At 37.0% G+C, this 17,211-nt stretch overlaps 1 protein-coding gene across 16 annotated transcripts in view; it reads right to left on the bottom strand.

The window, feature by feature from the left end:
- Window positions 1-641: 641 nt before the first annotated feature.
- TSGA10 (testis specific 10) overlaps window positions 642-17,211 on the bottom strand; it is a 106,069-nt gene continuing 89,499 nt past the window's right edge. For all 16 annotated transcript variants that reach the window (XM_033401817.2, XM_049696213.1, XM_033401809.2 and 13 more), the window contains 4 exons: window positions 8,424-8,626; window positions 6,120-6,224; window positions 5,793-5,942; window positions 642-1,330 (listed from right to left, as the gene is read on the bottom strand). In XM_033401817.2, coding sequence (XP_033257708.1) covers window positions 1,306-1,330; window positions 5,793-5,942; window positions 6,120-6,224; window positions 8,424-8,626 — 483 coding nt within the window. In that variant the 3' untranslated portion in view covers window positions 642-1,305. The remainder of the gene's footprint in view (window positions 1,331-5,792; window positions 5,943-6,119; window positions 6,225-8,423; window positions 8,627-17,211) is intronic.

Below are 17,211 nucleotides of genomic sequence, written 5' to 3'. Positions count from 1 at the left end.
TCAGCTCCTTATCAGCTCTTCTAGGAGGTGGAGAGACTAAAATGAATATTGTGATGCTTTGCTACCTAGCAGAGGTTAATTTTGCATATCTATTGGTATATTATTTAATACCAGCAAGAAAAACTTTTTGTATATTATTCTGTAACATGTTTATAAAAAGACATCTTATTTTTAATTATTCAATTTTTAAAACCAATCTGTAATAACTGTCCTGAACTAGCTGTGTAAACCTCAAGGGTTTTAAAAATCAAAGTAAAGTGAATATAGAGCATAAATTTGGTGAAAAACATTAGAGAGCTAATGCATAAACAAGACCTAAATCGGGGCACTATCCTACATTACTGTAGTCATAATGAATAGTGACTCTATAAAATGAGAAACTGTCTGCATCATATGAATACTATTAATGACAGGGCTTTTTAAAAATTATTAAAATGGCAAGAGTACAAATAGCTTTTACCAGTAGTGTTCAGACTGTAATATCAGCATTAAATCAAAGTCTATGGACAGAAACGGTAAGAGATTTAGGAGATTTTAGGGAATAAATAAGGAATAAATAAGGAAACACCACTGAACTTGGTACTCTACATTATAGACAGCTGCCACAGGCAAAAAAATAAATAAATAAAATGGCAATTAAGTTGACTGCAGTATTTTAATATTTTAAAGAAAAACATATTAAAAATACAGACTTTTTAAAAATTTTTACATTCTTGACAGATATAGCATCACCTACCTTTCTAAAAATAGTAAGGGTAAACAATTGTAGAAAATGTATGTTAATTAGTGGTACAACACTATGTATTTAAAAACCCTGACACACTCGTACTATCTACTGCTTTGAAGTTAGATTATGGCCTAGAGTTAATGTCACGTTGGTTCCAAAATGGAATATGGGGTCCCAGGCCAGTATTGGTACACTGCACCTATTGTGGCACAACTTGTCCAGCCATGAAAGCATAAATCACAAAGAAAAAATCAGTTTTGTAAAAACGCTTTTCCCCCTTTTTATAATCTTCTTTATTTACTCCGGAGAGTTAACATAACAGTGTTCAATAGTGAAGTAAGCAGGTTTTACACTCACTATTACTGTATGGATAGAAAGAGACATATGCATTTTTGTTTTTTACAAGTCATCTCAGATCACTGCGATATGGCACATGAAAACAGAGATTCAGAGGCACAACGTTAATAAATTCATTTAACATTGTCAAGCATTCAAAAGATAAATGCAATCATATAGCAAGAAAAAAATCAGTTTGAAACTTTGACCTCTCCCAAGGATATGAAGAATCTTTTCACGTGTCAGAAATCTCTATAGCAAAGATTCCTATAAGAGAGAAAAAAATTATAGATTAATATTTTCAACTCAATGATTTCATGATGAATAAAAAAATGTGTTCTAATATTAATTTGGTAAGACTTAGGATTTTTCCCTCAGCTTCTGTGTAAGAAAACAGATACAATGTATTTTTTCACTCAGTTTTCACAAGCTGTGATACATCCATATCATGGAATACTATGGATTCAACAATAAAAAAGAATGAACTATTGACACACACAACTTAGATGGATCTCCTGGGCACTGTGCTAAGAGAGAAAAACCAGTCTCAAAAACTTACATCCCATGTGTGATTCCATGTATACAACATTCTCAAAAGGACAGAATAATAGAGCTGGAGAAGAAATTAGTGTTTGCTCAGGAATAGGGAGGAGAACGAGAGGACTGTGACCATAAAAGGGTATCATGAAGGAATGAGTTCCTCGGGGCTGATGGAACAATTCAGAATATTGACTGTAGTGATGTCATATGTTCTCTGTGTAAAAAAACTGCACACACACACAAGCACATGTAAAAACTAGCGAAAACTGAATAAGGCCTATAGACTGGTTAATTATGCCAATGTCAGTTTCCTGGCTTGCCATTGGGGAAGCTGGGGGAAGGATATGTGGGACTATCTGTACTATTTTTGCAACTACCTGTGAGACTGCTGTAATGATTTCAAAATAATAAAAAGTAAAACAAAGCAAAACAAAACTGTGTTACAGTCACACAATGGAATATTACTCAGCAGTTAAAAGGAATATCCAATAATATCTGATACATACAACAAGCCGGATAAATCTCAGATATGTAGTGCTGAGTGAAAGTCAGCCACTACTTAACACATGATTCCATTTATATGACAACTTGAAAAGGCAACACTAGAGGAACAAGAAACAGATCAGTGGTTCGGGGAAAGTAAATTAAGTACATTGACTGTTGTCTGGATAATAGGTGGCAGTCAAAGGATACCATTTAAAACTAACAGCAAAAAGTTAAAATTTTTTAAAAAGGGTACTTTAAGGGTACTATTAAAAGTATTAATAGAAAGGTAACCATTATAATGAAACACAAAACTTCTTGAATATCAAAAGAAATGTTCACAAGCAAAGAAGAATAATCAAATAGAGTAAATATCACATAGTAAACGCGGTTATCATAACATAAGATGATATGACAGAGTTGAGGCCAAATTTAAGTTATATCAATAAAATGAAGGAGCTTAATTCACCTGTTTTAAAAAAATTTCAAAATGATTCATAAAGCAAAACTCAAATCCATACTATATAGAAGTGAGATACTTAAAATGCAGTGATTCAAAAAAGTTAAAAATAAAGTGATGGACCAAGATCTACCAGGCAAATGGAGACAATAAGGAAACAGGATTTGTAACTCTAATACCAGACAAAGCAGGCGTCAAGTCCTTCCTCCTTCCAAAAAAATTAAACGCATCAGAAAATAACACTTCATAAAAGCCACATTCACAATAAAGATATGATAGTTCAGAATATCTATGCCACAAATAAAACAGCAAACCACCTATATAAAACAAAATTTATAGGAGACATAAGAAGAAATAAAAACATACTAATAATAGGTTTTAAAACACCATTCTTAGTAAAACAAGTGAACAAAAATTAAACGACATTATAAAAGAACTAAAAATTAAAAGGGCAAATCTTTTAGATATATTACACTATACTCTGATAAGAAAGAATGTATCTTCTCAAGTGCACATGAACTGTTCACAAAAATTGATCATGCAGTAAAGTAGAAAAAAAATCAGTAGTGTCCATAAAATAGAAATATTATAGACAATAGTCTCTGATCACAATGCAATAACACTCAGAATTAAAAATGAAACCAAAACCAACAAACAAAAAAGCTCTTCTCATTGAAAATTAAAAGATTTTCTATCAAATAACTCTTGGGTAAAAGTGAAAATACAAACAGAAATTACAGAATTTATGAAAAATAATGATCACAAAAACACCATATATCAGAATCTATGGGATATATTTAAAGCAGTGATCACAGAAAAATTCATAGCTCTGAATATCTACATCAATAAAAGTGAAAGAATGGTAATAAATGAATTAAATTTCTAACTCAAAACTCTAGGGAAAAAAACCCAACAAAGTAAATGAAAAAGCACAAGGAAGGAAATAATATAAATAAAAACAGAAATTAATAAGAAAGAAAAACAGATTAAATCAATAAATCAAAATGCTTGTTCTTTGAAGCAATGAACAAAGTAAACAAACCATAGGCTAAGGTAATCAACAAAGAAAGGACGAAACATACAAATAAGAAATGACAAAGGATATAACTATTGATACAGAAGAAATTTTAAAATTTATAAGATATTGCATTGGTTACTTCTGTACAAATAAATTTGAAAACCTAGATAACTGAAAGCCTAGATAACTTTTAGGCAAATAGAGATAGAAAGCTTAAAAAGACCAATTTCCAAAGAAGCAATAGAGGACTTCCCTGGTGGTGCAGTGGTTAAGAATCCGCCTGTCAATGCAGGGGACATGGGTTCGAGCCCTGGTCCGGGAAGATCACACATGCCGTGGAGCAACTAAGCCCGTGCGCCGCAACTACTGAACCTGTGCTCTAGAGCCCGCAAGCCACAACTACTGAGCCTGTGTGCCACAACTAGTGAAGCCCACACACCTAGTGCACATGCTCTGCAACAAGAGAAGCCACAGCAATGAGAAATCCGCGCACTGCAACGAAGTAGCCCCTTCTCACCGCAGCTAGAGAAAGCCCGCGTGCAGCAATGAAGACCCAACGCAGCCAAAAATAAATTAATTAATAAATTAAAAAAAAAAAGTCGTGTCAAGGCTTTAAAAAAAAAAGAAGCATAGAAAAAGTTATTAAGGAAGTACATCCCACAAAAAAAAAGAACCAAGGCCACATGGTTTGACAGGTAAACTCACCCAAATCTTTAGAGATCAAATAATCCCCAACTATATAACTTGTTTCAAAGCACGGTAAACAAAAGATTTTCAAATTCTTTTTTTGAAACAAATATAACATTTATATCTAAACTTGATAAAAATAGCACAGAGAGAAAATTACAGACCAATATCACTTACGAATATTGATACACAGATCTAAAATAAATGAAATAGTGAACACCAAGAAAATAATATACTATGACCAAGTAGGGGCTATGCCAGAAATTCAAAGATGGTTCAGTACTTGAAAATCTATTAATATAATTCACATATTAATAGTTCTAAAGAGAAAAACCATATCTTCATAGATGATAAAAAGGCCCTTGACAAAAACATCCTTTCCTAATAAAAAGTCTTGAAAAAATAGTAATGAGTAGTATTTCCTTAATATCATAAAACATATAAACCTCAATCCTAAAGCCAGTATCTTACTTAATGGGCAAACCCCACTGGCATTCCCACCACAGGTCAGAATTAAAACAAGAATGTCCACTTCAGTATGCGGGCCTCTCACTGTTGTGGCCTCTCCCGTTGCGGAGCACAGGCTCCAGATGCGCAGGCTCAGCAGCCATGGCTCATGGGCCCAGCCGCTCTGTGGCATGTGGGATCTTCCTGGACTGGGGCACGAACCTGTGTCCCCTGCATCGGCAGGCGGACTCTCAACCACTGCACCACCAGGGAAGCCCCAAGAATGTCCACTTTTGCTACAGCTATTTATCATTATTCTGATGATACTGGCAAATGCAGTCAACTAGAGAATACAATTCAAGAGATACATATAGGAAAAGAAGAAATAAAATTATCTCTTTTTGCAGATGACATGATAGTATATCTGGAAACCCCTAAAGATTCAATTACAAAACTTAATGAAAAAGTAAAAGAATTTAGCAAGATAATGTGATAGAAGAGAGAGAGAGAGGGAGGAACAAGTGCAAGAATGTGAGTGCATGAGACAGCATGTGTTGTCTCATAAACACAGAAAAAGCAAATGCGGTAAAATTTTAATAATAGTGAGTATGGGTAAAGGGTTGCACAGATGTTCTTTGTATTATTTTTTTTTAACTTCTTGTAACGTTGAGATTATTTCTAAATAAAAATGTTTTTACGAAATTTGTGACATACAAGAATATATCTAAAATATTTTCCTCTGAAAAAGTAGCCTATTATTTTCCTGAAGTATATGTATTTTATGGTGCTGTAATAATTAGCCAATATTTTGTCAATGAAAGTATATGAAAAAACTGTATGATGTAGAAAAAAAAAGAAAATCAGATTTTAAAAATATAATTTATGTAGACATTAGATAAAATAGACCTTTCTTTAACATATTTATATAAAACTAATTATCAAAATACTTTATTTTTATGTCTACATATCTAATTATGTAATGATGTTTAAATAGCACTATTAATGGTAGACTGTTACAGAGTTTTCTTACCCCCTCAGATATTCAGTTTTTATTGCTATATGGTTCCCGAAGAATGGATCCTTAAACCACTTACTCTTCTACTGATCGATCCAGGCCTCGGTCAGGAGATCGATGGTGAGAACGTTCTGGTGAGTGACATTTTGTATTTGGCTTTATTGTGGAACTCAAATGATAAGCATTACTTGAGTAATTCTGGCGGCGAAGTTCTTGCACAGCTCTTTCCCTAAAGCAAAACAGTGAGACTTTTACTAAACTTTATATCCAGCGACATTATTAACACTGTCGTAGAACTATAGTTCAAATCATGCTTTAAAATCTAAGCATCATGAAATAACCCAAATCTGTGGTTATCCAAGGAACAATGCTTTCCAGGCTGAACGTGGCATAGAGACACACTTACCTTTCAAAGCGCTCTGTCCCTAGTTGTCTCTTGGTAATGTCTAAATCAGCTTCCAACTGCGTTATGGCGTTCCTGAACTGGGCCACATCTCTACTCTGGATGGCCCTGTGTAAAAGAATGTGAGTGACAGTTAATTACAGGTAAAATATGGCTAGGACTCCTAGAGTACATGAAACCATGTTGGCAATGGTTTCTCAGCTGGATCCAAGCAAAATTGTCATTTTCATAGATGTATTAGTGCATCTAAAATATGCCAGCTTTAGATGTAGTAAATGTGCAAAGTAGCCTACTAAAAGCCTAAGCTGTCCCAGCCCCATTCAATTAGTTAAACCTTTTCTGTTTCAGTTTCTTTATGTTTAGAGGGGTACTATTATCTATTATCTACCTATATTACTTATTTACTGCAGATCATTTTTACAAGTGTACTTTAAGGTATTAGGTGCATATTCCAGTGCATATAATACTAGAATTCACTAGCACCATGATGAATGTGTGTGTATATATGTACATTTAATTGACCAAATGCCTTATATATACTTGCAATGAAATTTGATATATCTACTGTTAAAAACAAAATCTCTTCAATTTAACAGGATCTTCCTTAGGGCTAAACACTGCCTCAAAAACCCTGTGATAAGGCACACTACCATGAGGCAGATGACAGAGGTGAATGCTTCTTGCACAGAACATTCTATCCTATCTGCTGGCTTTCAGGACTGCATTACAGACTGCTGGAGTCTAAAATTTAGAGACTAAGAACACACAACTTTATCAAGCTTACTTGATACTACTCACCAGCCAGTCTAAAACAGAATGTACCCCTTAAGGTGGGAGAGTCGGCACATTTCACTGAGGCAATTTCCATCTACGGCTTGAGGAAATGATCCTGCAGAACTGGTTGAAGGTACCCCAAAAGCCCAGCTGCAGTGATTGAAAAGAATGACTCAATCACAGCTGCCAAAACCTAAAATCAGTTTCTGAAGGAAACGGGCCCTGGCTTTGCAGCCTTTGCTTAGTCGGGGCTCCTACAAGTAGCTGATTACTGAGACCATGATTCCTGTCCTTCCCCACGTCCCCTGCTCGGATGGGAGGGCATAGTTGAGGCTGGATGAAAAAGTGTTATAGGTTGGACAGATAAGAACAGAGGCTAAAGGTCCCCATGAAGTTTTGTGAGAAGTGAGTTTAATAATAAAATATTAAGTTTAAAAATAAAATATTTTAATAATAAAATATTAGGGCTTCCCTGGTGGCGCAGTGGTTGAGAATCCGCCTGCCGAGGCAAGGGACACAGGTTCGTGCCCCGGTCCAGGAAGATCCCATATGCCGCGGAGCGGCTGGGCCCGTGAGCCATGGCCGCTGAGCCTGCGCGTCCGGAGTCTGTGCTCCGCAATGGGAGAGGCCACAACAGTGAGAGGCCCGCGTACCGCAAAAAAAAAAAAAAATAATAATAATAATAAAATATTAGTTTAATATTTTAATAATAAAATATTCACTATGTTTAATAATAAAATATTCACTATGCAGGCAGGCATTTCCACCTAATCCTCCAGTCTTGTAAATAAGGTGCTAACGGTATTAGGGATTCTTAAAATAAAAAGTCAAAATCAGGGCTTCCCTGGTGGCGCAGTGGTTGAGAGTCCGCCTGCCGATGCAGGGGACACGGGTTCGTGCCCCGGTCCGGGAAGATCCCACATGCCGCGGAGCGGCTGGACCCGTGAGCCATGACCGCTGAGCCTGTGCGTCCGGAGCCTGTGCTACGGGAGAGGCCACAACAGTGAGAGGCCACAACAGTGAGAGGCCCGCGTACCACAAAAAAAAAAAAAAAAAAAAAAAGTCAAAATCAATGCTCTGGGGGAAGTCTTCAGCATTCTGTAAATGCAGCAGTTCTTCCAGGTAACCAGCATACACTTACAGGTACATAGGGAAATATTATGTGGCAAATGGAAAGACGGTAGCACTATCAGGTGGGTCCATAAATGGAAAAATTCTTCTGGTTTCAGAAGTGCTTAATTTCTTCTAATCTGGTTATTTCCTAAAGGCAATATGTTAGATCAGTAGGTGTTCATTTATACCCAAACAATCAACAAAGATGGTTAAACTTAAATTTAGATAAATTTAGATAAACATATAATAGAAATAAGTACTAAATCTTAGACAAATCACAATATTTGGGGTCCTCAGTTTAATTAATAGCAAATTATGACACTAAATTGTCTAAACGCCAGCTTTGAAATTCTATTAATCTATAAAGTACCAAAACTTTAGAAATATGACTTTATGTTATCATATTGCTAACCAACTCACATTTTACTTTCTGCCAAACAAAGGTGTTCTTTAAGAAGCTGAATTTCAGATTCTTTTTCTTGAAGTGCTATCTGAGACTGATATTCTTTGTCTCGATTGGCCACCAGCAAAGCTTCTAGATTCTGCATGGAGATTCTCTCATTTGTCATCTGACTCCTGAGGAGTTCTATTTCAGAACGAGCAGAATCCAACTCATTCTCCATCTGTACAATAATAGGAAGATACCTATACTTATTCCTATTCGTTCACTTAACTGATGTATTATCAGACTCATAAAATGTCTGTATTATGTTATAAACTGACAACCACTTTTAATTTCTTGATTAGAAATTGTGTCCTCCTTCTTACCAGATACACACACGCACACACACTGAGTATCACTTTCCCCAACTCTCTGATAATATCAGAAAGTTCATTAATTTAAGTAAAGAGTTATTAATCTCAAACTTCAAACAATTTCCATTTCCAGCTTTGATATTTCTTATTTCTGCAAGACTGACATGGTAGTATCTGTAACTACTGCTTTGTCCTGAGTTGGGTGAATTATAAACACCTAATTTCCTGACGGAATGTCATCGCGCTTCATAGTTAAGAAAGATAAGGAGTAATTGCACATTCCCTCTCTTGCATGGTCCTGTGGAAAACTTCACTTTTTGAAGGTTATCTTGAGCCTAAAATACGTTCTATAAGCCAAATGTTTCTTCAAAAGGAGAAAAACCAGACATTATTTAGAAAAAAATTATTCCTTATCTCATAATACATATTATAATAATTTACATATGCATTAAAAAAGTTAAATGTTGGGCTTCCCTGGTGACGCAGTGGTTGAGAGCCCGCCTGCCGATGCAGGGGATGTGGGTTCATGCCCCAGTCCGGGAAGATCCCACATGCTGCGGAGCGGCTAGGCCCGTGAGCCATGGCCACTGGGCCTGTGTGTCTGGAGCCTGTGCTCTGCAACGGGAGAGGCCACAACAGTGAGAGGCCCGCGTTCCGCAAAAAAAAAAAAAAAGTTAAATGTAAAAAGATAAAACCCTAAGAAAAAAAAGTTAAATAAAAATGAAATTATTAGGAAAGGGGTGGGCAGGTAGGGGAAGAACTTTTTAGACTAGATACAATTAAAAAATTATGTCTGACTGTAGAGAAAAACATATTTATACTCATTATAAAGAAACAAAATTTACGAGGGAAAAAACAGATGAAAATAAACTCAGTAAATAGTTAATATCTTATTAATATAAGGAAGATGAACAAACTGCGGAGAAATATGAACTAATGATGTGAACAGAAAATGTACAAGATACAGCTAATTAGTAAACATATAGAATAACTTACCCTTACTAATAATCAAAGAAATAGAAATTGAATCAAGACGGTATTTCTAGTCTAGGATTTCTTAACTTTGACACTACTGATCTTTTGGGTTGGACATTTATTTGGGGTAGGGAGTTGCCCTATGCATTACAGGATGTTTAGTGGCATCCCTGGCCTCTACTTACCAGAGATCCACAGCATCCCCCAACCCTGGTTGTGACAGTCAGAAATGTCTACAGACATTGCTAAGTGTTTCCTGGGGAGCAAAATCTCTTTCAGGTGAACCAATGTTGTAGTTTATCGAACTGGCAAATTTCTTAGCTTTTGTGTTGATTAACATTAAAATGGGCAATGGCAATCTCATATACCTTGCTGGCAGGAATATAAAATGGAGCGTCACATTTTTGGTAACAGCTTTATTGGAATATAATTCACATACCATACCACTTGCCCATTTAAATTGTACAAGTCAATGGTTTTTAGTACATTAACAGAGTTGTATGATCATACCACAATCTCACAACCTATTGTGAGAACTTTTTCATCATCCCCAAATGAAACCCAGCACACATTAGCAGTCATTCCCCCACTCCTACCCCAGCACGAGCCCTAGACAATCCCTAATCTATTTTCTATCTCTATGATCTGCTTTATTTTAAACATTTCATATAAATGGAATCATACAATGTGTGTGTGGTCTTATGGGACTGGCTTCCTTCACTTAGTGTAATGTTTTCAAGAGTCATCCATGTTTTAGCAGGTATCAGTACTTCATTACTTCTATTGCCAAATAATATTCCCTTGCATAGATGTAGGAATATTTGAGTTATTTACACTTTTTGGCTATTATAAATAATGCTGATAAGAACATTTGTGTATACATTTTTACATGGACCTATGTTTTCATTCTTCTTTGATAAATAGGAGTGGGATTTCTGGACTTTACGGTAATCCTATTTTTTCACATTTTGAGGAACTGCCAAAATGTTTTCCAAAGAGGCCTATTTTACATTCCCACCAGCAATGTATGAGGGTTCCAAGTTTTCTACATCTTTGCCAACATTTGCTATTGTCTTTTGTAAATTATAGCCATCCTAGTGGTTATGAAATGGTATAGTTTTGCTTTGCATTTCTCTGATTATTAATGATGTTGAGCATCTTTTCTTGTGTGCTTTTTGCCCATTTATGTAGTGTCTATAGAGAAATGTCTATTGAGATCCTTTCCCCATTTTTTGAGTTGGGTTATTACTAAGTTGCAAGAGTCCTTTATATACTCTGGATACAAATCTCTTATTAGATATATGATTTGCAAATGTTTTCCCCATTCTGTGCATTGTCTTTTTACTTTGTTGATATCATTTGCAGCACAAAAGTTTTTTATTTTGATGAAGTCCTTCTAATCTATTTTTTCTTCTGTTGTACTTTTGATGTGACTCTAAAAAAGCATTACCTAACCCAAGGTCACACAGATTTATTTGTATGTTCTCTTCTTAAGAGTTTTATAATTTTAACTCTTACATATAGGCCTATAAAACATTTGAATTTAATTTTTGTATATGGTACGTGATAGGAATCCAACTTCATTCTTCTCCATGTAGATGTTTAGTTGTCCCAGTAGCATTTGTTGAAAAGACTATTCTTCCCCCATTAAATTGTATTGCTACCAATTTTTTGGAAATCACTTCACCACAAATGTAAGAGTTTATTTCTGGACTCTCAATTCTGTTCCACTGACCTATATATCTTTCCTTATGCTAGTACTACACTGTCTTGATTACTATAGACAGTTTTGACATTGGGAAGTGCTCTGACTTTGTTCTTCTTTTTCAAGATTGTTTTGGCTATTCTGGGTCACTTGCACTTCCATATTAATTTTATGTCATCTTGTCAGTTTCAATGAGGAAGCCAGCTGGCATTCTAATACGCATTGTATTGAATTTGTAGACCAATTTGGGGTAGTACTGCCATTTTAACCGTGTTAAGTCTTCTGATCCATGGATGTGGGATGTCTTTCCTTTTATTTGGGTCTTTAATTTCTCTCTCTCTCTCTGTCTTTCTCTCTCTCTCTCTCTGTCTCTCTCTCTATCTCTCTCTCTCCAAACTGGAAATAACAGATGTCCTTCAAAGGATGAATGATTAAACAAACTACATTACAGGAGTGAACCACTAATATATGCAACAACCTGGATGAATCTTCAGAGAATTATGCTGAGTGAAAAAATCCAATCCCAAAAGTTTACACATCGTATGATTCTATTATCTATACAACATTCTTGAAGTGACAAAATGTACAAGTGGGGAACAGATTAGCTGTTTGTTTCCAGGGGTTAAGGAGAGGTTGTGGATAGGAGGGGAGTAGATAGCGCTAAAAAAGGGCAACATGATGGGTCCTGTGATAGAAATGTTCCATATCTTGCCTGAAACAATGTCAAAAGCCTGGTTGAGATATTATACTATGGTTTTGCAAGATGTTACCATTGGGGGAGGCCAGGTAAAGGAGACACAACATTTCTTTGTATAGTTTCTTATAATTGCATGTGAATCTACAATTATCTCAAAATCAAAAGTTTAACTTAGAAAAATTATTTGACTGTCCCTTATATGCATAGTACAGCTGAAGAAATACAAAGATAAATAAGATAGTTCTTGCACTTGAAATACAGCTTATTATGGGGATAAACATAAATATATAAATAACTAAATTCTAAGGCAAAAAAATTTATGTCAGGAGTATTTAAAAATACTATGAGAATTAGCCTGATGACTTCACACCCATCTGGATAGTTATTAGCAAAAGAGAGAGAGAGGTTGGGGGAAGAAGGGAGGGAGGGAGGGGGGTAGAGAGAGAGAGAAAGAAAGGAAGAAAGAAAGAAAGAGAAAGAGAGAAAGAAAGGCTGAAAAACAAGTGTTGGCAAGGATGTAGAGAAATTGGAACACTTGTGCACTGTCAGTGGGAATGTAAAATGGTACAGCTGCTTTGGAAAACAGTATGGAGATTCCTCAAAAAATTAAAAATAGAATTACCATATGATTACCATATGATCCAGAAATCCAACTTCTGGGTAGAGACCCAAACAAAATGAAAGCAGCATCTTGAAGAGAGATTTATACCCCCATGTTTATAGCAGCATTATTCACAATAGCTAAAACATGGAAGCAACCCAAGTGTCCACAAACTGACAAATAAATAAGCAAACTGTGGTATATTCACACAATGGAATATTGTTCAGCCTTAAAAAGGAAAGAGAGGGTGGAGTCAAGATGGCAGTGTGGGAAGACGTGGAGTTAGCTTCTCCCCACAACTAGGGTGCCTGCTGGCCGCTGGTGGGGGACTCTGACACCCAAGGAGATGGGAGGAACCCCAAAGTGAACCAGTAGGATGTAGGGGGACTGAGGGGGGAGGAGAAGTGGAGGACAGACAGGATCCGTGCCCCCTAAGGCCAGGGAGATCAGGAGAGGCAGGTGGGGGGAACTCTCCCAGAAGAGAGGGAGAGGAGCGGAGGGCCATCGCCTGGCCCACTAGGGCCGGGGAGCCTGCTGAGCTCCCAAGCTGGTTTCCCCTATCCAAAGCCCGATCCAGGCCACATGCATCCTTGGGGGCATAGCAGGGAGGCTGGAGAGATCAGGAGATGCAGGTGGGAGAGGCCATCCAGGAGGAGCAGGAGAGGAGTGGAGGATGATTGCCCTGCCCACTCGGGCCCAGGGAGCCTGCTGAGCTCCCAGGCCGGTCCCCTGCCCTCCAAGGCCGCCCACACCTCATTGGTCCTGGGGACATAGGGAGGGAGGCCGGGGAGATCAGGAGAGGCAGGTGGGAGGGGCCCTCCCAGACGGGAAGAGCAGGAGAGGAGAGGAGGGCATTTGCCCTACCCCCTCAAGCCCAGGAAGCCTGCTGGGCTGCCAGGTAAGGTTTCCTGCCTTCTAAGACCAGGGGTGGGGGGCATGCCTGGGCCTCTTCTGTTCCTAGAGCCTAAGCCCCAACCCCCCACAGCCCCCAGGGTCTTTTCCAGCCCTGTGGGTCCTAAGCATAGGCCCCACCCACTGCCCAAACCTCACCCTTGCTTAGGCCCTGCCCTCCACAGCCAAGGTCTTCCCCACACCGCTTTTTTTGCTTTTCCCTCCTCTTTTTTACTATTGGGGTACTGATGTACCTTCTGGTTGTTGATTCATCTATATTTTTATTTTTATATTCTTTCTAACCTATCTGTTAGTTTCCTAGTCTAATTTTATTTTTTACTTTGTTATTGTTCTCTCTCATTTTTTTTTTTTTTTTTTTTTGCTGCCCCATGTGGCTTGAGGGATCTTGTTCACGAGCCCAGGGTAAGGCTGAAGCTCCTGTGGTGGGAGCTCCTAGTCTGAACCACTGGACTAACAGAGAACCTCAGACCCCAGGGAATATTCATCAGAGTGAGGTCTCACAGAGTTCCTCATCTCAGCACCAAGACCCAGCCTACAAACCCCAGTGTTGGAAGCCTCAGGCCAAATAACCAGTAAGACAGGAACACAATCCCACTCATTAAAAAAAAAAAAAAATGAGACGGCAAAAAGTATGTCACAGATGAAGCAGCAAGGTAAAAACCTACAAGACCAAATAAATGAAGAGGAAATAGGCAATCTACCTGAAAAAGAATTCAGAGTAATGATAGTAAAGATGATTCAGAATCTCGGAAGTAGAATGGAGGCACGGATTGAGAAAAGACAAGAAATGTTTAACAAAGATCTAGAAGAACTAAAGAACAAACAAACAGAGATGAACAATACAATAACTGAAATGAAAAATACACTAGAAGGAATCAATAACAGAATAACAGAGGCAGAAGAACGAATAAGTGAGCTGGATGACAAAATGGTGGAAATAACTGCAGAGGAGCAGAATAAAGAAAAAAGAATGAAAAGAATTGAGGACAGTCTCAGAGACCTCTGGGACAACACTAAACACACCAACATTTGAATTATAGGGGTCCCAGAAGAAGAATACGAAAAGAAAGGGTCTGAGAAAATATTTGAAGAGATTATAGTCGAAAACTTCCCTAACATGGGAAAGGAAATAGTCACCAAAATCCAGGAAGCATAGAGAGCCCCCTACAGGATAAACCCTAGGAAAAACACACCAAGACACATATTATTCAAACTAACAAAAATTAAATTCAAAGAAAAAATATTAAAAGCAGCAAGGGAAAACCAAAAAATAACATACAAAGGAATCCCCATAAGGTTATCAGCTGATTTTTCAGCAGAAATTCTGCAGGCCAGAAGGGAGTAGCAGGATATATTTAAAGTGATGAAAGAGAAAAACCTACAACCAAGATTACTCTACCCAGCAAGGATCTCATTCAGATTCGATGGAGAAGTCAAAAGCTTTTCAGACAAGCAAAAGCTGAGAGAATTCAGCACCACCAAACCAGCTTTAAAACGAATGCTAAAGAAACTTCTCTAGGCGGGAAACACAAAAGAAAAAACCCCACAAAAACAAACCCAAAACAATTAAGAAAATGGTAATAGGAACATACATATCGATGATAACCTTGAATGTAAATGGATTAAATGCCCCAACTAAAAGACACAGACTGGCTGATGGATACAAAAACAAGACCCATATATATGCTGTCTACAAGAGACCCACTTCAAACCTAGGGACACATACAGACTGAAAGTGAACACATGGAAAAAGATATTCCATGCAAATGGAAATCAAAGGAAAGCTGGAGTAGCAATACTCATATCAGATAAAGTAGACTTTAAAATAAAGACTGTTACAAGAGATAAGGAGGGGCACTACATAATGATCAAAGGATCAATCCAAGAATAAGATATAACAATTATAAATGTTTATGCACCCAACATAGGAGCACCTCAATACATAAGGCAAATGCAAACAACCATGAAAGGAGAAATCGATAGTAACACAGTAATAGTAGGGGACATTAACACGCCACTTACACCAATGGACAGATCATCCAAAATGAAAATAAATAAGGAAACACAAGCTTTAAATAACACAATAGCCCAGCTAGATCTCACTGATATTTATAGAACATTCCACCCAAAAGTGGCAGAATACACTTTCTTCTCAAGTGCACATGGAACATTCTCCAGGATAGATCACATCTTGGGTCACAAATCAAGCCTCAGAAAATTAAAGAAAATTGAAGTTGTATCAAGCATCTTTTTCTGACCACAATGCTATGAGATTGGAAATCAATTACAGGAAAAAATCTGTAAAGAAACACTAATACATGAGGCTAAACAGTGCACTACTAAATAACCAAGAGATCACTGAAGAAATCGAAGAAGAAATAAAAAAATACCTAGAAACAAATGACAATGAAAACATGACGACCCAAAACCTATGGGATGCAGCAAAAGCAATTCTAAAAGGGAAGGTTATAGCAATTCAATCTCACCTCAAGAAACAAGAAAAATCTCAAATGAACAATCTAACCCTACCCTTGAAACAACTAGAGAAAAAAGAACAAAGAAAACCCAAAGTCAGTGGCAGGAAAGAAATCATAAAGATCAGAGCTGAAATAAATGAAATAGAAACAAAGAAAACAATAGCAAAGATCAATAAAACTAAAAGTTGGTTCTTTGAGAAGAAAAACAAAATTGATAAACCCTTAGCCTGACTCATCAAGAAAAACAGGGTGAGGACACAAACAGATAAAATTAGAAAAGAAAGAGGAGAAATCACAACTGACACTGCAGAAGTACAAAGGATTATAAGAGACTATTACAAACAACTATATGCCAATAAAATGGACAACCATGAAGAAATGGACAAATTCTTGGAAAGGTACAATTTTCCAAGACTGAACCAGGAAGAATTAGAAAACAAAAACAGACCTATCACAAGTAATGAAATTGAAACCGTAATTAAAAATCTTCCAACAAACAAAAGTCCAGGACCGGGGGCTTCACAGGTGAATTCTATCAAACATTTAGAGAAGAGCTAACACCCATCCTTCTCAAACTCTTCCAAAAAATTGCAGAGGGAGAAACACTCCCAAATTCATTCTATGAAGCCACCATCACCCTGATACCAAAACCAGAAAAAGATATAACAAAAAAAGAAAATTATAGACCAATATCACTGATGAATATAGATGCAAAAATCTTGAACAAAATACTAGCAAACAGAATCCAACAGCACATTAAAAGGATCATATACCATGATCAAGTGGGATTTATCCCAGGGATGCAAGGATTCTTCAGTATATGCAAATCAATCAATGTGATATACCACAATAACAAATTAAGGAATAAAACCATATGATCATCTCAATAGATGCAGAAAAAGATTTTGACAAAATTCAACACCCATTTATGATAAAAACTCTGCAGGAAATGGGCATAGAGGGAACCTACCTCAACATAATAAAGGCCATATGTGACAAATGCACAGCAAGCATCATACTCAATGGTGAAAAACTGAAAGCATTTCCACTAAGATCAGGAAAAAGACAAGGATGTCCACTCTCAC

This window comes from Orcinus orca, chromosome 13, assembly GCF_937001465.1.
Source record: "Orcinus orca chromosome 13, mOrcOrc1.1, whole genome shotgun sequence".
Taxonomy (NCBI): Eukaryota; Metazoa; Chordata; class Mammalia; order Artiodactyla; family Delphinidae; genus Orcinus; species Orcinus orca.
This window is presented reverse-complemented; position numbering and strand designations above follow the sequence as displayed.